Source organism: Lepisma saccharinum, chromosome 6 (assembly GCF_977018435.1).
Source record: "Lepisma saccharinum chromosome 6, izLepSacc3.1, whole genome shotgun sequence".
NCBI lineage: Eukaryota > Metazoa > Arthropoda > Insecta > Zygentoma > Lepismatidae > Lepisma > Lepisma saccharinum.
In genome coordinates this window covers 61,660,123-61,686,647 of record NC_139234.1, presented here as the reverse complement: position 1 = coordinate 61,686,647, position 26,525 = coordinate 61,660,123, and the positions used below count along the sequence as shown (strand labels likewise).

The window sequence follows — 26,525 nt, the reverse complement described above, 5'->3', positions numbered from 1 at the left end:
TAATGGTGATTACGAACCGATAAAAAATCTTATTTTCGTAGCACTTTAACGGCAAACGTTCATCATCGAAGACGCCATTTTCGTATCCTGCAATTTTATGATTGATGTACTGTTGCCAAATTTACCTGTAATCAAATTAGTTCTTCTACATCGTGATTGTCGCTGTCACATGTAAGGACGTTCTTTGGGCAATATACTGAAATCCATAAGTTTATTAATTAGCCCACAGCCATCCTCCTGCACACTCAACCTAACAATCTGTACAACATTAACAACTTTTTACTGTTCTCTTCCGCCATTATTACACAATTCATGCTCTCCAAGTATGAAATCAACAGTGTGGCAACGCTGTAGAAAGCGTAACTAATTGCAAACGTCAATTGTTCATATCAACAAATATGGCTACCATACTTGTATACGGAGAATCATTGCGAGAATTGAAAAGCTTATTTTACAATTTCTACACGTTAATGAACAATTTTTTCACCTCACCCCAACATGTTAACTTGAGATAAATCATCACGACTAATTATTTCGTGAGTATAAGACGTAGCATAGAAATTACAGAAGGGTCCGGTATTGTAAATTCTTGCCTTAATGAATAATAGGGGTGTGCGGGACAGAATTTTTTGGGTCGGGACGGGATCGGGACGGTAATTTTTTTAAATCCCGACATTCGGGACTGAAAAATTTGCAATTTCCCGACCAAGTCGGAAAATTTTCGGGACGGGAAATGTTCGAAATTTTCCGAAGCACTGGAAATTTAAGTCATTTTCACTTTAAGTGATTGTTTTTGCATTTCTAGAATAAAAATTTACAATTTTCGATAAGTTCCAAAAACTTACAATGCAGAAAGCGTCGAGAATTAACGACTTTTTAAAGTGACCATTCGGTATTTCCCGACTGCTCTGGATCCCGAAAAGTCGGGAAGTCATTTCCCGAAGTCGGGATTGGGACGGTAATTTTTTTTCCCGATCCCGGTCCTGACCTTTCGGGATCCCGCACACCCCTAATGAATAACGTTGAGTCGTTTACTATTGATTATGTTATTTGAAGTCATACATTGTGTTGCTGTGAAGAGATAGATGTTGGTTGGTGATATATGCTGTATTTCCTGCAGTCTTTAACAATTTTGGTCCCATTTTATTTCCCTTTGTTGTTTTTGTATCACTTAACATTGAAAATATTCTTTCCGTTTCCACGTTAGAATGGGGCAATGTTAGCACTATTTTCGCGAGAGTGGAAATGTTTTCAAAAAAGAACGTGCCTTGAAAGTTTTTGGTAACCGATAACATGTTCCAAAATTCTGATGGAGACTTGTCAGTTAGTTCTTTTTTTTCCTCCTCGCTAAAGTATCCAGATAAACTAATACATAAAATGTAATTTTCCAAGATTGAAAAAAGTACCTACGATTTCCCTCATTTGGCAAAATCTGTCCCTACGTCCCTACGCGGGCGAAATTTAGTGATAAGTCCCTATGCGTAGGGACATGTCCCTACGGTTGGCATCACTGCCGATACGTGCAGTTTGAAGCGCCCTCTCGCGGCTGACAACTCCCCCAACCTCCGATAAGTTGCCGGCGCTGTCGCGACAACTGAGGATAAAGTAGCGATGTCTAATCTAAGATTAGATGTCAGAAATAAGGTGCCAGAAATATTTGTATTTGGGAGGGCACCTTTTCCAGCATCCTTGCGACAAGGTACGTGCTTATTTCAATTGTAATTGTAACTGTAATTGTGAAAAGTGGAAACATTAGAAAACAAGCGGTTTCTGTTACGGACTTCCTGAACGCAATTTGCCGGGACCTGTTGCATGAAGACTCCGACGAACGGCCGTCACGCTGGCGGTGAACGACTGAAATAACCTCCCTGTATAAGTAGGCTGTGATTTTGTGCAAATATCTGTCATTTTTTTATTAGTATTATTAGGAATAAAAAGGTATAATTTATATGCTCTGCTCTTGTAAATTTCAAAATATGCAGTTTATTTTTGAAAGATAAAACCCATTGCTGTTTCCTCGCTACATACAATAATTAAGGAGGTTAAGTAACTATTCATGTTGCACAAGGAACATTTGCAATTGTATATGAGATCAGTCAAATGTTGGTATCAGTAAAAAAAATTGATGGGAGCCCATCTCTACTGTAAAGTAATTTATGAAAGTTCTGACCTTTTTTCGCATGTAAATAAATTACTCTTTCGAACTAGTTACAGAAACTTGCATGCTTGGTTCACATACAGTCTATAGTGCCGATGCTTGCGCACCCTGATTTTAATAACATCAAAATGAACTTTTTTTTACAACTGAAATTACAAATGTTTCACACAAAGTTTAATTAACGTAGGAAGGAGTCTGTGTTTTAAGATTTTTGAAAAAGAATGACAGCTTATGCCTTTCTTGCAAACGTGCAAAATTTTATAATTGTTCTAATTATTTTCTTTGCAGGTTCTAATGAATAATATGAAATTTCCTGTGATCCCCAGAAGAATTAAAATCAGTAAGCGACTTGCACAGTGCATGCATCCAGCATTGCCTTCGGGAGTACATCTGAAGGCATTAGAAACATATGACATAATTTTTAAGTGCATGGGGACCAATAGATTAAGCCATGAACTCTTCATCTACAGTGCTGGTAAGTACAAAGAATGTTCATAAAATAACATTAAGTATGAGGGAAGCTAAGTTATACTTCAATATTATGTGAATGGGTGGACTCCCATGTGCAGATTTACTTCAATATCTCCAGATGAAAGCAAGCCTGGTACATTTAATAAAGTCTTGTCAGTCTTCCCATGTATATGGAGCACCATCTAGGAAGGTGGTTGAGCATTCTGCCATATCGAACGTGATGGAAACTGCTGAATTCTGTTTTCTGTTACATTCCATATATTTCACTGACCAACTTGAAGCTCCCAGGCTCTGTGTGTGTGTGTGTGTGTGTTTTATCTTCCTCTTTCTCACCTCCATGGCAATAAACAAGGGTGAAGAATTGACCACAAGGTTTGACTTATGTTCATTAGATTTTCACATTCTTAGCCCAAATCTTTCTTCTAACTGCCTTTCTAGTTGGTATTCACTACAAAACTTCATAAATACTTTAGAAAGGAAAATGACAACAAATAAATAGGCAAAAATAATATATATGCAATTTGAAAGAAGTGATTCATAAGTTTAACCAGGAGGAATGCAAAAATATATATTGGTAGACCATCTACAATTATTTATGTCCAGGTTACCATAATGGTCATTTTGTGAACATTGATTTTCATAAAGTATGTTCATGTCATCTGTCCTGTCATATTTGCTGAATACATCTTTTTTCAAGAAATACAATATGTATGGTGTTTAAATGTATAAAAATTGTATGCCTTGAGAAACAGATTGCCGGAGGTTTGAAGCAACGTCTTGTACTATTCTCGCATAACTTTTTATGAAGCTAATTCATCTGTTATGCAGACTCACATTCCTAGTCGAATGTATTAAATGATTTGATCAGTTTAATGTAATTGTTTATGGCTTATGATAATACAGCCAATGTAACTTTCTTGTATGAATCAATTTCAGGTTTGTTTCCACTGTTGGGGCATTCAGCCATGAATGTTCGTCCCAGCTTGCTGACTGTATACGAGACTCATTTTGTTCCTCTGGGAGAGAGATTGAGGCCAGGACTAAGTGGCTTTCTAAGTGGTGTACTTCCAGGTTTAGAAGAAGGATCTGACCACTTTGACAGGTTGGGTTAATGTTTCATTATCATCTCAAGATTTCTTCAAAATTGCTTCATTCATTTCTCATATAGTTATAAGAAATACATTTTTTGAGAATTGTTGGGCAATTCATTTAGATACACAAGTTGTAAAGTTTGTTGAAACATGCTACCAATGAAAAATTCTAATGATGATGTGATTATTTCAAATTCCCATTGCAGCGCATCTAATGATGATTAGACCCCAAAGATACGAGGGTCGTTCAAGGAAAAATTTTCCCTATGTTGCAAAAAATTTATTTCTTAAGTTACAGACAAAAATCAGTTTCAGTAATTTCCAAGGCGGCACAAGCATTTGTCCCATCGTTGCACAAGATTTTGAAAGCCATCTGAAAAAAATTTGGGGTCCAGGGAACGAAGAACATTTTTCACGGCTGTCTGAACCTCCAAATCAGTGTGAAAACGTTGACCCTGCAACTGGAACTTCAGTGCAGGAAACAAGTCACTAGGGGGCCAAGTCAGGGCTGTAAGGGGGGGGGTTAACCTTTCCCATTTCATTTCTCGAAGTTTATCCTGTGTTAGTGCTGCCGAATGGGGATGAGCATTGCCATCGAAAAGAATGACACCAGCAGAAAGGAGTCCAGGATGTTTGCGGCGAATTGCTTTTTTCACTTTCTCCAGTGTTTGGCAATAACGTGCAGCATTGACTGTTTCCCCTTTCTTCAGAAACTCTGTGAGCAATACTCCACACCGCCAGAACAGTTGTGCCGCCATGACTCGCTACTCCTTATGGCCAGGGCACGTTTCTCACTGCATGATTCACGCAAATCACGAGCCGCGTATGAATGGTAGCCCGCATGAACATTGCATTGTGTGTAAATGTAGAGGAAAGATGTGTAAACACATTGCTAGTTTCATTTCATTTATCGGGCTTGTACTTTCCCCAACAAAAAAAAAGGGAAACTTTTTCCTTAAACGACCCTTGTACATAGTTCTTTATAAAAATTAGTGATCGTTATTTGAAATTTAAAAAGTTATTTTGTAGTTTATTTTTACAAAGAAGTCCATAAATATGTAGGTCTGTTTCAAAATGTTACCCCTTCCAGTAAATAATAAGTGTATGAACAGATTCATATTTTGATGTTATCACTGAGAATTGAGTGTGATATCCCTGCTGTACAGTATTTGTATGACAAGCTTATTTTCTAAATATTATGTTCTCCAATTGCAGGACCAATTCTCTTCTGGAGAAAGTGTGTGACGGAGTTGGACAGAATCACTTTTATGGTTGCCTCTGGGAATGTATTGCCTCCAATGCTGGGATACGTTTGCCAGCAATTTCATTTGTTTTATCCCACTTTAATAAGAAACTTTCAATGGAAGATCAGCTCTACATAATGGGTACTAATATTGATATGATGGTGAGTAATTTTTGTCTTACAGCATTGTTATTTTAACACAAAGCAGTTTCATTTACACACTGACTTCTGTATGCTGGTTGATATTTGCAAGATGTATGGAAGCGGAAGAAAATCATTTACAATATAAAAATTTAGTGTTAGTTAATAAATGTTTAAAGCTTTGAAATTGTTTGAAGACATTTAATTTGAGAATATATTTGCTCCTCAAAAGTAGTTTGCCAAAGTTATCACACTTGTAAATTGCATTTCATGGATGATCTTTTCCATGTTAAGGAGCATATATATACATGTGCAGAACAGCAAACATAACTGGCTTATCCTATTCACAAAACCATCCAGTGATCACAAGGTGGCCCTTTTTCCTTTAAAGTTAAATGATTTGTGTAATTAAATATGTGCATAGATAGATGAAATATCAGATTGATACAATTGTTGGCAGATTTATATATTTACTAAGATGCGATTATTGATTAATTGAGTCCATCTGCAATACAAGGCCACGATCTCACATTCAAAATGTTTACTCTGATGTGTTTTGGTTCTCAAAAATTTTCTGAATTTGGATATTATCATACATAGGTATGGTACAGGATAATGTTTTATGGTAGTAGTCTTTTGTGGCACCCAGTATTTACTAGTATAAATTACTTGGGTTGGAAAACAGTGTGTAAAAATCTATTTTCTTCAATTTATTCACAAAATATTCAAAACATTCAAGTGAATTCAAATAACATAATTCAATGACGTTCTGTTAATTTCCTAATAACACCCACTTTAAATCAATCCTGATTAATCTATCTGTGCATAAAATGAACGTTAAGATAAACTTTACATTTGTGTTTAACATTTCAAAATGGTGCCTTCGTATTGAAAACTCTATTGTCATAATGTTTTTGTTTTCTTTCATTGACAGGTTAGTGCCTTGTGTGCGGCTGTTCAGGATGCAAGCGTTCTTGTGCAGAGAAGTGCCTTAGATCTTCTTCTGATTGGTTTCCCAATGCATAATAGCCAACTGCTAAAATGCGACATGATTCAGTTGGTAACAGCTGCTTTAACAACAATACTTAGAAGGGACATGTCACTCAACAGGTGAGTCCTGTCTAATTCTCTCAACTGTGTGATCATATATTCCTGAAATTTAAACTAAGCTAAGCTACAGGTTGGCCATAAACTCCGTAACCAGTGGTAGAACTGATGAAAAGACTGCAAAAGATACTCCACATGTCTGACACGAGTCTCAAATGTTTCAACATGCTTCCTTGAATTCTCAAAATCTGAGAATCCAGAAAAGAGTCTTTACCCTAAAAATGGAAGTGACATTGTGTCATGTTTGCATTAGAATAGATCTGTAAGAATTACAAATTTCATGTGGTATTTACAAAATAGTTCAAGTTGAAGTCCATTACTTACCGTATTTGCCAGCTTATAAAATGCACTTTTTTCCCCTTAAAAATAGGTCGCATCTGATACGCCAATACTGAGTTTTTGATTACCTCCACTTCTGGAAATTTTCTCTGTTCTAAGTTAAAGAATTTCCTTTTTCCTTGCTGTGTGTGGCAGAGAAGATTAAATTGTATTATTTCCTAGTTACATTAGGTAAGTTATTTTTTGAAAGCAGACTTGCATATTATTTTATATTTGAAATACGTACATTAATTATAATATTAAGTGATAAAGCTTTTTCCTCAAAAATGTGTCCAAAAATGGGGTGAGTCTTATACGCCGGCAAATACGGTAATTATATTGTGTATGTGGAAATTGAATTTGTGTGTATTTTCTATTTGGTTCTTTATTATTTCAGGAGGCTGTATGCATGGCTTTTAGGATCAGAAGTCAATATTAGTCTGCTAAGTTCTGAACATCCACTGGTGAAGAGGACCAGGAGTGTTGAGAGTGAAAGTGATGGATCCTTAAACCCTTATTTTGAACTCTATTCCAGGGAAATGCTTATTCAGGTAGGAGAATGCATCACTATTTACAGTGGATTGATTGTTTTAGTTTATTTTACTTTGCTTTTCTGCCACTTTTGGCTAATCGTGAAGATGAGGATAAATGGTGTTGAGATGAGATGGGATGGATGAATGGACAATCACAAACGTACATGGACATCACAACAGAAACCCCACAGAAGATTGTACTGGCCGTGGGTCCAGGCACCAGAGCCTCATTGGCCTGCAAGTCCGCTGTTATTGGGGTGCATGGAGATGTGTTTATAGGCGAGAATTTGATCTGAAATACAATAGGTTATTCTCTTTCTTGCATCATGACTTTTGCAAAAAACTTATTTTATTTGCCCATCAATTTTGGCAAGTCACTGTTACCATTTGCCGACATCATTGGTGGTTATCACAGCACACTACGATCCCAGGGGTTCCAGGTTTGAATCCCGACCTGGGCATGACTTGTTCTTTGTAAGTGTCCCTTCATGAATTTCATTGTATCATCACTCATCCTTATCTTTGCATCCAGCAAAGGTGGCAGAAAAGCTAAGTAAAATTAACCAAATCATTCAATCACTGTTACCATTCACAGAAGGTGATTGACATTCTGATCATTCACCTGTGTTTATGCTATGAATGTAAAAAATACAATACATTAATTTTTAATCTTTGTGTAAAATAATAATTACCGTATTTACGCGTGTATAATGCACACCCTGTTTTTTCATGGGGAGAAGTGACAAAAAAATATTATATATCTTATATAATGCATAGTACAATCCAGTTTTCAAGAAATGGCCTACTTAGTTGTAGGTCGTAAAGCTGTTGCTATGCTGATCAAGAGTGTATGGCATCATACCAATTCAATGAGTCGTCTGTTGCTATGTGGACCAAGAGGAGAATATCCTCTTGTGTAAACAATAAGTCACCAACCCATGCCACCTCGCCCCCCCTCTCCCTTCCCCTCCAGTATTTCAAAGCTTTTACTCTTTAACCACCTTATTTATTCTGTAATAGTAGAAAGCTAGATCAAAATTACATTATGGATTTGGAGTGCTCAGGAAGTTATTTTCTATTATTTCTCACCCAACAATACACATCCTATGTGACGGAAGGTGCATGCTCGAATTCTGCCAAAATGGCACAGACACTGCTTTTCTTGGTGTCACAGAAAATTTCATTACAAAGGGAAAAATTGCAGGGTTTGAAAAAACCCAACCCACCTGGGCCCAGGTGGGTTTAATCTGTTTTTTGGGGGTTTAATTGGGTTTTGTCGAGCTTTTATAAATAAAATGTGAATACATATAATATAATTCACATTTGTAATTGCCGCTCAACCTACCCACTGCACTTCGCCACCCGGCACCCCAACTAGCAGAATCTTTTCAACTTATGGAATAATTTGGAATAAAGTACGCAATAGATTCGGGGTAGATAAGGCCGTAAAGTTGGTGAAGGTATACAGGTTTATACGTTCAAATGATAGAGAATCTCAAAATATTGATTAGTAAGGTAGGCATATGCAACCACCAAAAACAGAACGGATTGTTTTTTTAATGCTAAATTTTGTAATCGATAAATCGATCTGTTTTGTTTTTTTCCCAAGAAATACGCTGTTACATAGAATGTAATAGTTGTGTTATTGTAATAATGTAGTAATCATGTAATTCTATGCTAATTGGTTTACAAACTGCAGTAACGAATTTATTCAATATTGAGCAAACATAAATACGTTGCTGTTCAACATACATATTGGAATCTTTTGTCTAAAGTACCTGCAGAATCTACAGCTTAATATAGGCCTATGTAATTTCTTAATAAAGACTAACGTTTGTATTGGTGTACTGAGCTCTGATATTTCGTTCTACTTCATTTCAATATTACAAGTGTTGTGCATTTTAGATAGCAAAATTAATCTCGAGTTATATATAATGACAGTCGTGATCGCATTCTAAGAATCTAAAATGCAATCTTCATTAGTATACACCTCTATGACATTCCTTCATTTCAGAAATAATTGAAATACCAAAGTTGATGAAAAAACCCACTGGGTTTTAAATGTTTTTTTTTTCCAAGTGGACCCAACCTGAAAAAACCTGCTGTTTTTTTTTTTCGGGTTGGGCCCACCTTGACGAACCCTGAAAATTTGTGGTAAATGGCCTTCAAACTTTTATACGTAGTTTTGCTCATTCCTTCTTTACTTTTTCTAAGAAAACTTCAATATACATACTTTTTCCATGACTAATGTAACATTTATATGAGGCACATTCAGAACCCTCAAAACTACCAGTTAGCAGCACAAGATTTCTTCCACTCCATATATATAATATTATTTTGCCAGTAATACATTTTAATTATTATTTTCTTTTTCCTTATCTTTTCTTTCATCCAAAGTACCATAAAAATTAGAACATTCCTTCATTTTGTGATGAGCTTATTTCAACCGCATTGCATATTAGTGTCACCATCTTGAACAGGATACTGTTGCCATATTCAGAAACTACAGGATTTAAGCTTTACAACGATATATAACTAGATAGGGTACCGTAAACACGAAAAGTCAATGCAAGTGTCACAAAATCATGGAATGACCCTGTACGGTCAGTTTCATGTTGGCTGTCCGAATTATTCCGTGCATAATACACAACACAGTTTTTTGGAGTAAAAATTTTGGAAAAAAGTGTGCATTATACATGAGTAAATATGGTATCTGTTGCTTGTGAAAAATTATTTTAATCACTATTAATTTTAGTAACTTAGTTCCACCATTTACAATTATCTGCTTATTTAGGCATAGGATACACTTCCTATTGGATGAATTCTTTGATATCCCATGAGATTCCCACTATGTCATAACATTGGCAACAGTGCCTGGATGCTCAAGAGGGACTACTTCGACAACGTGTGCACAGTTTTTTCTAATAATATTCACATGTCTCATTTTCCGGACCTTTCATATGCGCTAATCCAGTATTTAGCAACTTAAACATATCTAATAAAATTACTTTCTTTACAGGCAATTAAAACAATACTGGGCCACAGTATAAATGAGTCCATACCAGATTTGAGGCCATATAGGTTGCTTGTCTCCCTCCTAGACAAACCTGACATAGGACCTGTTATTTTGGATGACATTCTTTTCGAAGTGTTCAGGTATGTACGCAAAAAAGAACATTCAGTTTCAAGTTATCTGAAACTCTATAACAATTGATTCTACTATGTTTGTTAGTAATTCTCCTATACCTGCAACTTAAAAAAAATTGTATGTTGGGAATGTCTTGTCTCTCTTTCTTATAAAGTTCTCTATTCATTCTGTCTGCAAAATATAACACTGGTCCAGATGCCATGTTTGACACCTTGTTTGGCTTTGGCTGTGTTGTGAGAGTAATGGTACATAGTGTTATTCTTCTTCATGAAAAGTACGAGGTGATTCAAAATTATTGTCAGGGTTTTAGTGGCCTATATTTTCAAAGCAGAAACAAAAAACAATTAATTGCCTTAGAACTGATTCAACAAAAAGTGTAATCTACCATGCAAGTATTTTTCTTCCTAATTTGGGTCGATGGTGCAAATGAGAACTTTGTGAAATGTTATCTATTCTAACAGTTTATGCAGTTTATAAATGGGTAAAACAAAGTTTTATATCGCATTGATGTCTGACCAATTATGATGTCATACTTCAGTGTTGTGCAATGTGTGTGCATGTGCTTTAGTTTTTTGAAACAAAGTTTGTTACCACAGTGCAATACCTCACAGAACTCAGTATGAAAAAGATCCACTTCAGATAATGCTATCTGATACTCGTTAAATTAATTGCTGGATACTGACAGTGTTAAGCACTAGCAATAGCCAAACACAGGTCTTGATGGGAACCTGATTTTCATTTCTTGATCCAGGTACCTGATTTTTATTTCTGGGAAGCTGGATTACTTGGTTCTCACTCGATTTGAATCTGGATATTTTCAGAACTGGGTAACCTGAATCCAGATTGTTTGGCCATTCCAATCTTAAACCAACAAAGTGTAAAAAAATCAAGTACAGGGTGGGGCACGAAATGTCATTCATTGAAAATGGTGTATACTTTTCATACTGCTGTGTGTTGGAGTACTATATTTTCATATAACGTGGCTTGGTTCATGCATGATTCAACAGATGGCAGCCCGTAACGATGCAACGCATAGCCACCCTGCCCTGCCCCCGACTGTAGTTTGTGGAACATGGCAGACAAGAGTAGATTGATGCTGCAGTGGATGCTACTTGGACCGACAGTTTCCTTTCCAGTTATTTGCAAGCGGACCTCCCAAACCCAATGTTTTATGCAAGATGCCTACCTACAGCGAACATTGATGTGGACTTCCTGCACAATCAGTTTGGCCTTCGTGTCATGTCCAATTGTTTTCCAGAACATTTTCTGGGCAGAGCAATGTGGCCCACACACAGCCCCAATATTAACCCATATGACCTCTTCTTGTGGGCTAACTAAAGGGAAAGGTATATTTACAGAGAGCTGCAACTATAGAGCAAGTGTAAGCCAAGCCAACATCATTACCTTTTTCTAGGGATTGGGAGAGAATTTGTGTCGCCAAGTTGTCAATAACCTGAGAGTCCATCTGGATGAGGTTCTACGACAAGAACTTAGACATATTGAGCATGTGCTGCATACTGGCTAGCTTTCCACATTATAATAGTATGTGTAATTCAATTGCTTTGTACTACGTATTTTGTGTAGTAAACAATGTACAAACCATTTATAATTGATCACATTTCGTGCCCCACCCTGTGCTTGGCAGGAATATACCAATTATATTCAGGAAGGGTTTTTCTTGAAGCTCATGAAAATCAACTAGTTAGGTACACTACAGACTTTTAGTTTGCAGAAACCTTGATGCTAATTTTGAATCACCTTGTAGAGGTTTTTCATTTATCCAAGAAGAAATTCCTAGGCTAGAATGCAGTATGCTGTGTATTTCTGTCTTGTAATTCTCGTGTTTTTGTTTTCAGAACCCTATATTTGGCATGCGAAGGCAGCGTACTTAATATTAATGAACCACACGAGTCTGCTTCGAAGCATAAGAAGAAAAATGATCATTCTCCGACAATATACAAGGGAAGTCAAGAACTGCTGAAAACCGCCAACCTACTTTTCAGCACCTTGGAACCTTATTACATATGGCATTACTTGGGCATAATGTTCGAGAAAGCCTGCAAGGAAAGCATACACAGCTGCAAAAAGGTCTGCGATGAAAATCAAAATTTGTCTTCCAGAACTAGTCCCAAGCAATCAAGGAAGTTCACTTTCGAAGCGGTACACAATCAGCCGGTTGGGCAAACCAAGAATGTTAAGGTTGTGAGGAGCATTGGTTCCGGTCAGCCGGACATGCTGGAAATTTGTGCCTTAACAGAATTTTTACTTGACATGGTGTCTTTGGAGACATATATCGAAACGCCAACAGAACATTTACCGGAACTTTTCTTGCATGTTGTGATTGTCTTGACCGAAAACTGCCATGTCCTGCTGCCTTTAGAAATCACCAAGTCTTTGAAATTGTGTCAGAAAATCTTGTCGAAAGTGCAGCCTTCGCTGAATGCGATTTATGCGTACGGTGAGGAGGTTAGCCAGTCAGAAAGCAAGCTTCAAGCATCAGATCTATATAAAAGTCAGTCTATGTTTAGCAAAGCCAGCACCAATTCAGAATTTAATTTACATTCGGAGCAGGCTGATCAGGATAATTATGTTTCTCAAGATACTTGCGACTTTGTTGTAGTTGACAGTTCCAATAGGTTGTCAGAAGAGAGTGAAGTTAGCAAAGCCCTGCTTGAAAACTGTGAAGACAATAAAATTAGCTGGTTGGAGAGAGTGAGTGAACATGGAGTCAAGAATCAGAGTCTTGCTTTGGACTTTTCAAACATTGATAGAGGGTCGCCTGCTCGAAGCAGGCACGAATCTGTTATGAAGGAAGGTTTACGACAATATGAGGAGTTTTATGTGAAGTTTATGAGTTCCCATGTAGTTCCATGTGGTGAAACTGATATTTTTGAGTTGTTTAAGTTGCTTATTGTTCAGCCGCAGGAAACCAACAGAGACAGAATTATGAGATTGGAACATTTGTTGTACAAATGTTTACACAAGAAATGTAACGGTGAATCTTTGCTAAAATGTAAAGGTATGAGCAGTGTAAAAAGTGATAAGTGCCCTGTTACAATAAGTGCTAGGAACACTTCAGAATTTCTTGACAGTGCCCAGTGTGCATGTAATTTATTAGTGGAGCTTTCTACATTCCCAACATACTGTCCTCCAGGTGCCACACCTCTTGTGGATACAGAGCAGGACCAGATAGGTAAGTCAAACAATTCTTTGTACTTTCATTAAATTTTACCATACTTTTTATTTCTTTTAATTCCTGAACTCCATCATTTATTTTCTTTTTATCCACATATTAGGGCCACACAATTACGGTGAATAAAAGATCAAAATTCCAGAATTAAAAACAGTATATAAAATGGCATTTCAGTTTTAAAATGGTTAATAGAACCTAAATTTGATTTAAAAACTGCACTTATTACACAAAATAAACATTTCCCTTCTAATCGTTTATGTAGTTATATGAGTATTAAATGTATTCATGTGTAAAGGAGTCCATTTTTGCTTAGAACTGAAATACTTACAGCAGAATTAAGCTATTTTCCATGAATTGCATAACTTGCAGGATAATTCAGGTTTCAGATGGTGTCATGTCGAAATTTCATGTTTGACTTTGTTTTGCATTTTTTAATTAATTTCTGCATCATTTCGTGACAAAACATGCACCTCACACCTTTCAGAAACTTGAAAAATAAACAATACAATGTGATTTTTCACATTTTTGTGTTTCTATCAAAAATGAAATATGCATGCCTCTACATAGTACACTCTGGACAGCATTCCTCCAGACTAACAAGGCTCTGGCAAGTACACTCTCAGCCAGTATAATCCTTTGTGTGGCTTTTGTTGTAACCTGTTCATTTGTGTTTGTCCTTTCATGAATTTTATTCATGAAATTCATGTCCATTCATCCTCATTGTCACAGTTAGCCAGAAAAGCAACATAAAATAACCAAATCAATCAATATTTTGTTGATTATAAGGGGCTTGTCCATTTTGTGAATTTCCGAACACTGATGACTGAGAGACCCAGGTTTGATCCCCAGCAGGGGAAAACCAAGGTTTTTTCTACCTGTTCAAGCTGCTCTGGTGCCCACCCAGCATTGTTTAAAATGGGTACCTGGAAGAAACTGAGGGGGGTAAAGGTGGCCAGGGGCGTGGTGCTGATCACATCACCCCTATTTTCGACCGTGATCAAGAAACTGTCATGGCGTGGTGCAAAGCACAGGAGACCACTTTACTTTTTTTTACTTGACTGACAAATTTTCACTTAGGAACTATTGGTACTGTCTCCTTGAAATGAAAAGAAGCAAACAAGAGGGTGATATATGCAACCTGGTGTCAGGCAGAATCTTGAATTTTACTTGAGTGCTAATGAAAATATTACCTCCAAATGCCAAATATCAAAACGATGTACTGATCAGGGTGGACCCAGCCCTGTTTTCACCAAGGGTCAAATTTTTTTGGAAAACTTGTAAAGAAAAGGCTTAGAAGAGCTTATAATACTAAGAATAATGAATGTAGTACAAATCATGGTGGGGTTTTTCAGGCTATTTTCCCCAAATCCTGCAAGAAATGGACTTTTAACATAAATAATAATAATATATCCAAGAAACAAAATAGAAAAGTGTCAATTTTTTTTAGATAAAACGTCTGCATTGATTGTTGTGTACAAAGTCCAAGTAACCTAGGGGGGGGGGGGTCTTTACTACAGGCTACAGAACAACACTTAACCATTTGATTTAAACACTTCGATAATTGACTGATCTGGCAGGGTTAAGAGAATGATAAGAAGGGGGAATAAAGGAACGATCGTTACCTCTGGTTTTCTGTAGCTTGAAGATCTTGTTGAATCTGTAGATCCAAAAATGACGATTGATAACACGATCGCTGAAATAAAACTACGCTATTGCACCACTGCCTGCGGGAATGCTTTACGTAACAATCGATAGTCAGCCCATAACTTGGGGAGACAAGAACTGTTCACGCGATAGATTTTGAATAACAACTGGGCGGGAGAAATATTCTCTCGAGCTATTTATATGGAATTCGAACTTTCAATCGTTCAAACCGTTGAGTCGACTGTGTCAGTAGTCAACGGTGATTTTTGTGGATAATGCTGATTTACTGTATTTCATATTCTTCCGGCCTAGTGCAATGTCAGCGGAGTTTTTCAACTCCTCTGAAGATCACTGGCATGATTTGCTTTTAGGAAGCTCTTTTCCAGTGCTTCACCGGGACCCCTTTTATTAAGTGGATTAGTTTATTAATTTATGATGCCCGGGGTCCTTGTTTCGAGTTGCAACGTAGTTGAACAAAGCTTATAATTTTGAATTGTGGTATCATTTTGGTTATCAGTCACTTCCTTATATGGGGGAAACCATAGTGGCACATCATAGTTTCAACTGTGATGATCAATTGATACAATAAATGTCTGCATGTTTAAGCATTACAAGGGAGATTTGAGTACATTTTATTGAAATGTCGTTCATTGTGGCATAATTAAATCAAAATATTCTTTAAATGATTTTCTCATTTCTCATCATAATGGGTTGCTTGCCTATGCAAGATAAATGTTATTTATGTCTGGTTGGGAGCTCTATACCCATGTAAGTCTTGCACCTTCATGATCTACCACAATTTCAGTTTTCTTTTTTTTCCCCTTCTTTTTAAGGGTGTAGGGTACTCAAGTAAATACAGTGCAAATGTATACTTTCATATTTTGATAATTTTTGACATTCAAACGTTCAAATAGACTATAGTTTTGAGCTTCATTGTATCACAAATGTTGTATTTATGATAACCACCTTAAATAGAAGGCTTTTGAATTGCAATTTTTATAGTTGCAAGATAACTTGAAGGATTGGTCTCACATTATATTTGAGAAAAATTGATCATCATGTTCAAAGGTTGTAGACAACAGGCCGGTTTAGCATATCTTCCGAGAGCTTTAAATTATGCTCATATTTGACTAGGTTACATTTTTTGAAGATTAAGAAACACAAGTCTCAGCAATGTTACGGCATCATTTGAGTTTTAAGTTATTAATAAAAAAACTGTAATATAGTGTGTGTTTTAGGAAGGGTGGCGGTAGGTTACCAATTTTGAGACCACGATAACTGCTACAAATTTCGAGGTTTTTAGCTGAAATTAATCACAACTATATGCACCTCGGGAATGATTTTGTTTTTCATTTGCATTTGTTCAAAGCATTTCAAGGTTGTAGATAAATAGAGGCATGCATATTTCATTTTTATCGAAAACACAAAATGTGAAATAACACATTGTAACGTTAATTTTTCATGTTTCTGAAAGGTGTGAGGTGCATTTTCATACCCTGTTTTGTTACGAAAAAATGCGAAATGAACTGTAAAATGTGAAATAGACTCTTAAACACGAAATTTAGAGTTTATTTACGACACGACACTTTCTGAAGTCAGAATTATCCTGTGAGTTATGCAATTCACAGAAAATTGATTAATTCTGCTGTAAATATTTGAGAAACAAAAATGGACCCCTTTGTACAGGAATAAACTTAATATTCTGGTAATGACATAAATGTGCTATTAGAAAGGATATGTTTATTTTGTGTAGTAAGTGCAGTTTTTAAATCAAATTTGGGTTGTATTCACATTTTTAAAACCAAAATGTCATTTTATGAACCACTTTTTCACCCCTATAGCACCGAAATTTTATTTTATTTACAGCTCTTGAACCCGAAATTGACTGTTTCTGCACAGAAATTTTGCTTTTTTTATTTACCAAAAATATGTACCTTTTTAGATAAAGAATGAATTTTTCATATGCTGAGGTGGATTCAAAATTCTGATGACACTTTCAAAAGCCTAAACTACATTTTTAGAGATTCAGAAAACTAACTCGTTTAAGAATTTTAGGGCATTACTGAAGCTACAGTTTGACAATAAATGTTTTGAAATAATAGTGCATGTTTGGGGACTTAACTGGGGGTCAATAATGTTTTGACCATGGGAACTGCCAATTTCATAACAGCCAGATATTATTTTTAAGGATGTATAAGGTATTCCTTTTGGATGAAATCAGCCAGACAATTAAATGTGACAAACTTATAATCTCGCCATTCCTTTTGGGGGTACAACTCACGTTACATTGGTCATACGATAATAATGCAAATATTTTTGTGTTCCTCACATGTCAGCGATAATTTCCATGTGCATGTCGACACTGTCATGTACTTTTTTCTTGTGGGAGGGGGGAAATCCCATTTTTTCCTGAAATTTTGGAGTTTTGAGTGTTCTCCCCCTCCCCCAGGGACAGCAACAGGGGTGGGCAATCGGGTGGGCACAGCAATTTTTGGGTGGGCAATTGCCCACCTGTGCCCACCCGATTGCCCACCCAATTAAATTCAATAAATATATACACTTTGGAAAATGCGAATGGTTCAATAAATTAATATGTTTATTATGGTGTTCACTCTATGTATTTTTTACTTTTGAATATTATCTATATTACAGACAAGTTCACATATTATCATTCAATAATAAGCTTGTTGTCCTTTGCTGAAACCCTGATTTAGTGATTAGGTTTACGAAAGTCAGAGTAAATAATAAGTTGAATGGAATTAATTTAAGCTTTTTCTTTCAACTTCCTTAACTTTATCATTGGAAAGTGAAAGGAATTTCCAAAGCTTTTGAAACAAAAACTGTGATCTAATGCCCACTTGTATGCTTAAGCAGCCAGTAGGCTTAGGAAGCTTTATGAGAGGCGCAAAATTGTGCAGAATATGATCAAGGTTAGAACAGGATTATGGGCCTGAGGGCTGCAGCTCCTGGCTTCACAGGGACGATGCATCAAATTGCTTTGAAAATGTGCTACGTAATGAAAAGAAATAGATACTTGAAATGTGGCAAAAATATAGAAATATAATACATACAATGTTATTTATTTATTTATTTATTACTTTTCGGTGATATTTTGCCAAAATGTCCTTCTTTAGCCTAGGTAAATATTAGGGATGGGCCGGTATGAAGTTTTGGCCGATACCGATAAAGTACCGATATAAAACTTACCGATACCGATAACCGATATTCTACCGATCCGATATAAAATTAGAAATGGTCCTTGAAGAACCTGAAATGATCATTGATCTCCTTAATAAATGTGTGTTTCAAGGTGACTGCAGTGCAAAATAAGTTGAATATTTACACATTTACTTTTTTAGAAAGAAGGGCATGGAGAATATCCATAAAAATTACAACAAAATGGCAGAATTTTGCACTAAATTATAAGATATTTATCAATATATCGGATCGGTAAAATAATCGGTAATTTTACCGATACACCGATATGCCTATAACGGCCGATACCGATAGAGTACCGATTAGTCGGTCCCATCGCTAGTAAATATTATGCAGAATGAACTAAGAATTTGATTTATAACCGGGTTCTTGCTTTTTTTTAAATTTTGCTAATAAGACATTGTCCATACTTATGTCAAACGCTGTTCTTTATTGGGTGCTCGGAATGCACACGTGATGTAGTGACACCCTTATCCAGATCGGATTGATTTTAGTTATTATGTATTAGTTTTAATGTGCAAATTAATTAATGTTTAAATGATGTTTTTCATTTTATTGCAAGAGCTTTTACCATTCATTATTTTTAGTAAGGGGTTTGCCCCCGTATTATGTGAGGGACTCGATTAGCCATTTAGAAATAAATAAATAACAGTCTGCGTGTGAAAGAAGATGGCGAACACACTATGTTTGCATTTCTCAGTTCGTCGATTTCATCAACATGTCGTACGTGAATCTCACGATTCACTATTATTGGTACTGCATGACACTCGAAACACAATGGGGACATTTTAGAATGAAGTGTCTTGAATTTCAGTTCGCATTTGTTGGAAATTCTTTGTCTTGGCTAGTTTGTAAATGCTGTAGATACTTCTTACAGCCATAGGTGTATGCACGGGGGTGCCAAAGGTATCTGGCTACCCCAAATGTCTTCTCAAAAAATATAAAAAATACGTTGAACTACCATTAAAATAATGAAAAGAATATTCGTGGTAAAAAAAAGTAAGGAATTTCGTTTCATTTGAGATGCCACTCTCTCTTCCTCCCTCTCTATAAAACAATGTGATATTCCTTTACTATAGTAATCAGTAATCACGTAGTAAAGAAATAATTTTTACCTTTATATACTGCTGGACAAAAAAAACCGGACACTTGCATTTTTTGTGATAATGCATAAATTCTGATTCGAAGGTTAACTAAAGGTTGCAGAAATTATTAATAAGAAAACCTGAATATATTCAACAGAAGGCAAATTAAAATGTATTGTTAATAAGATAAATTAGAACAAAAACGAAAGTTGCAGAAAACTACCAAAGAAAAAAGAAAAAAGGAAATCTTACCAATATTTTTTTTCATATTGTTAACTGGTACTGTTGGGGTATATAAGCTGTCTAGTAGCGGTTGTTACCTCCCCTGCCATCAATTACAGCTTGTAACCACCGTGGCATACTTCGAATAAGGTTGACAATCACTTCTTGGTCCAATTGCTCCCATTCTTCTTGAATAGCACGTTTTAGCTCTTCAATTGTTTCTGGAACTATTGCGCGGTTTCTGATATGTCATTTCAGTTCATCCCAGATGTGCTCTATCGGATTTAGGTTCGGACTTTGTGGTGGCTATTCTAATCGCGTAATCGCAACTTCGTCCAAGTACTCCGTGACAATATTCACAATGTGAGGATGCGCATTGTCATGCATAAAAACAAAGTCCAAGCCTATGGATGGTGCATATGGTACTACATGATTTGCCACACATTCTGTAATATACCTACAAGCTGCCAGTGCCCCATTCTCTACAAACCAACTCTGTACGTCCTTGTAAAGAGATACCTCCCCAGACCACATGACACCACCGCCTCCAAAGGGTGTTATTTCAACGAAACAACATTGCGCATAATGCTCATTAGGTCTTCTATACACATGTTCACTCTCGTCTGATGAACGTAGGTTGAATTTTGACTCATCGGAGAATAAAACCTTTTCCCACTGCTCCACATTCCAATGTAAGTGTTTTGTAGCAAATTCTAGGCTTCGCTTCCAGTGACGTGCTAACAACCTGGGACCTGCAGCTGGCCTCCGAGATGATAAACCACTTTCATTCAGTCTTCTATGAACTGTTCGTGAAGAAACCACAGCTCTATGAACATTTCTCAAATGCTGTGCCACAATATTTGAAGTCGTACGACGGTCTCTTAAGACTATGATACGCATTAAACGATCTTCCCGTGCTGTTGTGCATCGTTTCCGACAAGAAACCGGTCTTCTACCATAGGAACCAGTTGCATCATACCGTCTGAGACCTTCATGGATAGTACTTCGTGCTATATTTAGCACCCTAGCAATATAGTGTACACTACGACCATCATCGCGAAGAGCTACTGCTTTTACTACCTCTTCACGTCTCATTTTCAAGCTAGTAAACTTACAATACATTTGCAAGAAAAATACCAGCAATGACAATGTCAATAATATCTGTTACTATGGTTACTATGAACCAAAATACATGGCTCTCTAGACATTAAACAAAATAATACCAACAGGAATTGAAAATCAATAAATTAAAACAAAATTCCATGAAATTGATTTTAAGCCTACTAGGTGTTCCAAATAAGTAAATACAAGTAAATAAATAAATAAATAGATAAATAATAAACGTAAAAACTATGGAAAATGTTCAATAATGAATGTTCAATTGTTCAATACTTAACTGAGAGCGTAATTCATAAGTAATTGCAATTCAGATGTCAAATATTAAGGTGTCCGGTTTTTTTTGTCCAGCAGTATAAATCGCAGAGCCCCTTCACATATCGGCCCGTACTTGTTATTTTCCCGAGGACCAACTTGTTTGTTAATGCAACCTTCCAACATTTCCAATACGACTTTCATGTTCAAAGACTGTCATGAATGCTCTCTTTCCCTTCTCTTTCAATGAAAAGCGTATCAATTTTCAAATTTTTGCTTGCATCTGAATTCTACGGTTTAAAATGATATATAACACATGGCGTTAACTATCGAGTAACCAGGTACAGCAATATGAAGTAATGTGCATTATAAAACATGGTAGAACTGAACCTACAGATGTATTTCATGAGAGTGATTCAGCTGATAGTACCTGTAGAAATATAGCCTCGTATTTATCATTTTCATTACTTAAAATATTGACACAGTGATAGTAAAACTTGTGCTAAAGTGATAACAAATGCTCATTCTATAATGTTAAAATTTCATGTTCATATACTTAATAGTTTCTGTGAAAAGGAACGTGAAGTTACGACAATTAGGCTCGCCTTGTCCAGATAGGTAACCGAAACTTCCCTTAAGGCACCCCAAAATAAATTAGTCTGCGCATACCTATGCTTACAATATCGCAAGTTTAATTATTATTTTGTATTATGCCAGATAAGACTCCCAAGTTGTTGTTTTCAATTCAAGTCCTTGCTACGCGTCCCTGGAAGTTTCGTCAGAGCGATCGTGTGGTGAGTTGAATTGCATACATACAGGTTAGATTTTCAGTGCTCAAAGATCAGAAACTAAGCACTTTCGAGGTTATGTGTATGAGAAAAAGTTCCTTGTTATTTTTTTTATCTACCAGCATCCAACCGTTGTTGTAGTTGTTTTAGGACACCCTGTATATGTTGGGGGGAGGGGGGCATAAGTGCATGTAAAACTCATATGCCCACCCTAATTTATGAATATACAGCTTCTGCCCACCCGGTCGAAAATTTCTGGTGCCGCCCCTGCCCTCCCCCCGCCACATATACGCCAAATTTGCATACATTTTATATAGTCTGAATCTCTGGTTCATTCCGCGTACAACGGTATATCACTCATCTCTCTAGGGCAATTAGCCTCCGATCTACACTCATTTAATTGAGAAACTGCATTTTGCTCAAAATCGGCTCAGGCATCAAGGGGGTTACATGTGAAAATGGCCTTGGCAGGGTGGCGACAGACCTGGAAAACCTGGAAAACTGTGAAAAGTCAGGGAATTTGAGGTGTCAAAAAAAGTCAGGGAAATGCCGGGGAATATCGTCTTCATTGACTTCGAACACTCTTTTGACGAAAGATGTTATAACTCTGGCAGTATGGGAGCAAACTACTTTTGATAACTTTTGTTTTGCAGCTAGAACATCAGCGCATGCAACCTTGTACAATTTAGAACACCGGACCGAGGAAGGGGGCTTGGGTGGGGGGGGCATGGCCCCCGAATTTCAATGAAAAAAAAATCTGGAGGTTGCCCCTCTTCTCCCGCTATTTGGGAAGAAGGCGTGAACTTTAGTATTCTTTTCAAATAATGGACATTTCTCCAGAGAATGAAACATGTTTCATGTTCTTGGATGTCATACAAGTTGAATAATAAGCCAGAATGTGATTTCTTTTTTCTTTTTTTTCTTTTTTTACGAAAAATAGGTAATTAGCATTTTTTGGAGGAAAATTGTTATAACTCGGGCACTATGGGAGCAATGTACTTCGGATAAGTTTTGTTTTGCAGCTAAAACATCATAGCATGCAACCATGTACAATTAAGATTGTCGAACTGAGGAAGGTGGGGTTTGGGGGCATGACCACCGAATTTCAATGAAAAAAAAATCTGGAGTTTGCCCCCTCTTCTCTCGCTATTTTTGGGAGAAGGCGCAAACCTTAGTATTCTATTCAAAGAATGGACGATTCCAAAGAGATTGAAACTTGTTTCATGTTTCTGGCTACCATACAAGTTGAATAATGAACCAAAATGTGAGACTATTCGGAAATGTGTCATGGATATGTTGCGGAGAGGGGGGGGGGGAGGTTGGTCATCAATATGAATTTACCCAGGATTGCTCCAGACCTGTGTCAGAGTTTCAACCCAAACAGAAGAGTTTGAGGGTCCAAAAAGCACATTCATTTCGTAATCTGCACCATGATACCATATGGTTTCATCGGGCCAGAACGACCTTACTCTGATGATACCATATAATATCATCGGGGGAGTAAAGGTTAAGCCTCTAAATATTACGTGGAAAATGCATTGAATTATCATTTTTTTCTTGTCTGTATGGGAGTAGTAAGGAGACAGAACTGTCAACAGATGGAGGGGATGGGAGCGGGTGGCGCCGTCCGATAGTTGTCGGATGTCGTAGTAAGCATTTTGTTGGGCAAACTGAAGGAACATGGAAACATATAGGTTCCATTGAAACATACGATTTTTATCGAATATCGCCACCCGACAAAGTATCTCACTACAACATGTGACAGAAATTGCATGCATGGGACTCTTATGATTTTTGTTCGATGTCTTCAGAGTGCACATTCAACAAAAATCGTATGCATAAACAAGAAGAGCTTGACTGCAAATATGCTGCTGGAATTTTATTACTTTTCTGGCTCACTTCACCTTATTTAATGTAGCAGTGCTTACAAAGGTTTTCTTACATCATCCTGACGTATTACTGGTTTCGCACAAGTTAACATACGTTTACAAGGACATTGCACTATTCTTAGATATCAAGAAGAATCCAACAAAACTGGATATATATTGAATACTATCACGAAAAAGTGAAACATAAATCTGCATTGGTGAACATTATAAAAATTGGCAAGTCCATGCTCCCAACCTCAAATTTACTGCAACACTAGTATTGCAATGAAATTAACACCATTCTCTGTCCTGTCTGTTTAAATTCGTGAGAAATGGTCATTAATCTCTCACTGAGTAAGGTTAATGTCCAATATTATGAAATAAAATACTAATAATAAATAAGTAAATATTTTAGTATCATATTTACTCGAATCATTCAATCATAAAAGCAAATCACTTTCTTCAAGAAATGACTTTTTTCTGCCAGCCCTGCTAAATTTTCACTTTCCATCTACTGATTTATAGGAGGGGTGGCCAGAAAGTAATTTCCGATTGATTTTTCGCAAACGCCAAAACCGTGAAAAATGGTAATTGCTGCGAAGTTATGTTTAGGAATGTGCAGTGATGTCTGGACACATTTTTTGCCCTTTCTAAATATCGAAATAATGCGAATTTGGCATAAAACGTGAATTGTTGGCGTTTTTAGCGATTTTTTTTTTTTTTAAAGAAATGACCTAAAACAACAAAAAATTCCATGAAATCCAACATTCTTGTCTTTTCTAGGCCATGTTTGTGTACATTGAACATGCAATGCAAGTTTTCCAACATTTTACTCAAGAGTAAACTATTGTGTTATACTTACATGGAATAATTCCGACAGCCACATCAAATCATGTATTTCCCACGATTTTTTCAACTTCTATCAAAACCATTTGCATCACAGAGAAAAGTGGCAGGGTTCTATCAGGAGATCGAGTGTGTATCTACTGTCACACGGGATCCACATCCTCGTATTTGTCGCACGAGATATGTTTTGAATGTCAATGTCGATCCCCTGCGGGGGAGAACCGGGATGTTTTCCACCCATTCAAACTGCTTCGGCACTCACCCAGCATCATATGAAGCTGGTACCTTGAGGAAACTTTGAGGAATAAAGGTAGCCTGGAGCATGGTGCTGATCATACTGACACGTCAAAAAAAGATAAAGATAAAGATGCCTCTTCTTCCTGCCTGCATGTGTGTGGTGTGTGTGTGTCGCTCTCCGACCGCTAGGACCTTTTTTCAGGATGCCCCTCGTATATGAACTTTCAGAAGCTTTTATTATTAGAGTGTTCCTGTTTTAATGTGTGGTTAGCTAAGTCAGGTACCTATACAATGAAATTCTATAAATTGCTTGCGTTAAATTTCTAATACCTACATACCCTTTTCGTCAGCATTAATTGTATAACTTCATGTTGTCAGTTTCACAGTACTTCACTTGGATATACTGTACTGAAGCAGAAATCCCATTGATAATGTAAGGAAATGTGATACTTTATTTGTTCGATTCAATTGTTTCACTTACATGCGTGAGTTAAGTTGTTTGCTTTACAGAGAAGAGAGCTTTATGCATTGAAAAATGAGTCCACACCCATGGTTCTTGCAAGCAGAGGGTTCCAAACCTCAGTGGAAATATCAACATATAGTACCGAGAATGTATAAGGAGACTGATAGATTACAAATTGTATTTCTTAAATCAATCACTCTAATTTCATTTAGTCGTAACTTTAAAAATAATCAAATATTTTATTTTAAACTTACTGCGTATGACAAAATTCCGTAATCCTACCCTAGCTTGTGAATTGTAATAATTTTCCAAATTCACTATTTTGCAGTTTGAATTCAAATCATAGAGAATAGAGAAATTCAGTCAATTTCATAGAAGATAATATTGGTACTTAACAAATCCATACCTGGATCTGTATGAGTTTATTATTTCCATTTGCAAAAACATCGATTTAGTTTAGTTTGTAATTGTCAGGGAAAAATGTAAATTTTGTCCTGGAAAACCTGGAAAAGTCAGGGAATTTCATTTCTGCTTGTTTGTAGCCACCCTGCTTGGGCTCCAAGAAGTTAAACATAACTGAGGTTTTTCAGTTTGGGTTTTTTGTAAAATAAAAACTGGGGCAAAATGCCAACCCTGGTGGTTGGTCAAATTACGAGGGTCACTATTTATATTTTGAGCCTTGGCAACACTGAAGTTAGGCGCGAATTGACGTTTGCACGGAATCGTCTGGCATTATTGACCATAACGTACTTCAAATGTTTTGTCAATAGCTTCATTTGTGTTGTTTATGTTGCCTTGGAGATTGCGCGACAACAATAAAATGGAATTAACTCGTGAACATTTTCGTGCGATGATTTTTTACGATTTTCGACGTGGATTATCAAGACAAGAGTGCATCGATCAACTTACTTCCACATTTGGCGATGAATCCCCATCCTTTGCTACTGTGAAACGCTGGTATAACGAATTTAATCATGGCCGCCATTCGCTCACCGACGAGATTCGCGAATGTCGTCCAAAATCAGTTGTTGTTCAAGAAAACATTGATGCTGTGCAAAACCTAATACTGCAAGATCATCATGTGACATACTGTGAGATTGAGGCAACCATAGGCATTAGTTCCACCAGCATATATAAAATATTACGTGATCATTTAGCTGTGAGAAAGGTATGTTCTCGTTGGATCCCACACAATTTGACAAAAACTCAAAAAGACGCTCGCGTCAATTGGTGCAAACAAATGCTCAATAAATACAATCGTGGTGCCTCAAAAGACGTATATAAGATTGTAACAGGTGATGAATCATGGATATATGCATACGAGCCGGAACGTAAACAGCAGTCGACTGTATGGGTGTTTCAAGATGAACCCAATCCAACAA

At 36.7% G+C, this 26,525-nt stretch overlaps 1 protein-coding gene across 7 annotated transcripts in view; it reads left to right on the top strand.

Annotated features, from left to right (window-relative positions):
- LOC145988814 (protein DOP1 homolog) overlaps window positions 1-26,525 on the top strand; it is a 135,237-nt gene that overhangs the window by 26,394 nt on the left and 82,318 nt on the right. For all 7 annotated transcript variants that reach the window (XM_083124017.1, XM_083124012.1, XM_083124016.1 and 4 more), the window contains exons 4-10: window positions 2,447-2,633; window positions 3,566-3,731; window positions 4,936-5,125; window positions 6,039-6,214; window positions 6,927-7,080; window positions 10,082-10,218; window positions 12,067-13,403. In XM_083124017.1, the coding sequence (XP_082980143.1) occupies window positions 2,447-2,633; window positions 3,566-3,731; window positions 4,936-5,125; window positions 6,039-6,214; window positions 6,927-7,080; window positions 10,082-10,218; window positions 12,067-13,403 (2,347 nt within the window). The remainder of the gene's footprint in view (window positions 1-2,446; window positions 2,634-3,565; window positions 3,732-4,935; window positions 5,126-6,038; window positions 6,215-6,926; window positions 7,081-10,081; window positions 10,219-12,066; window positions 13,404-26,525) is intronic.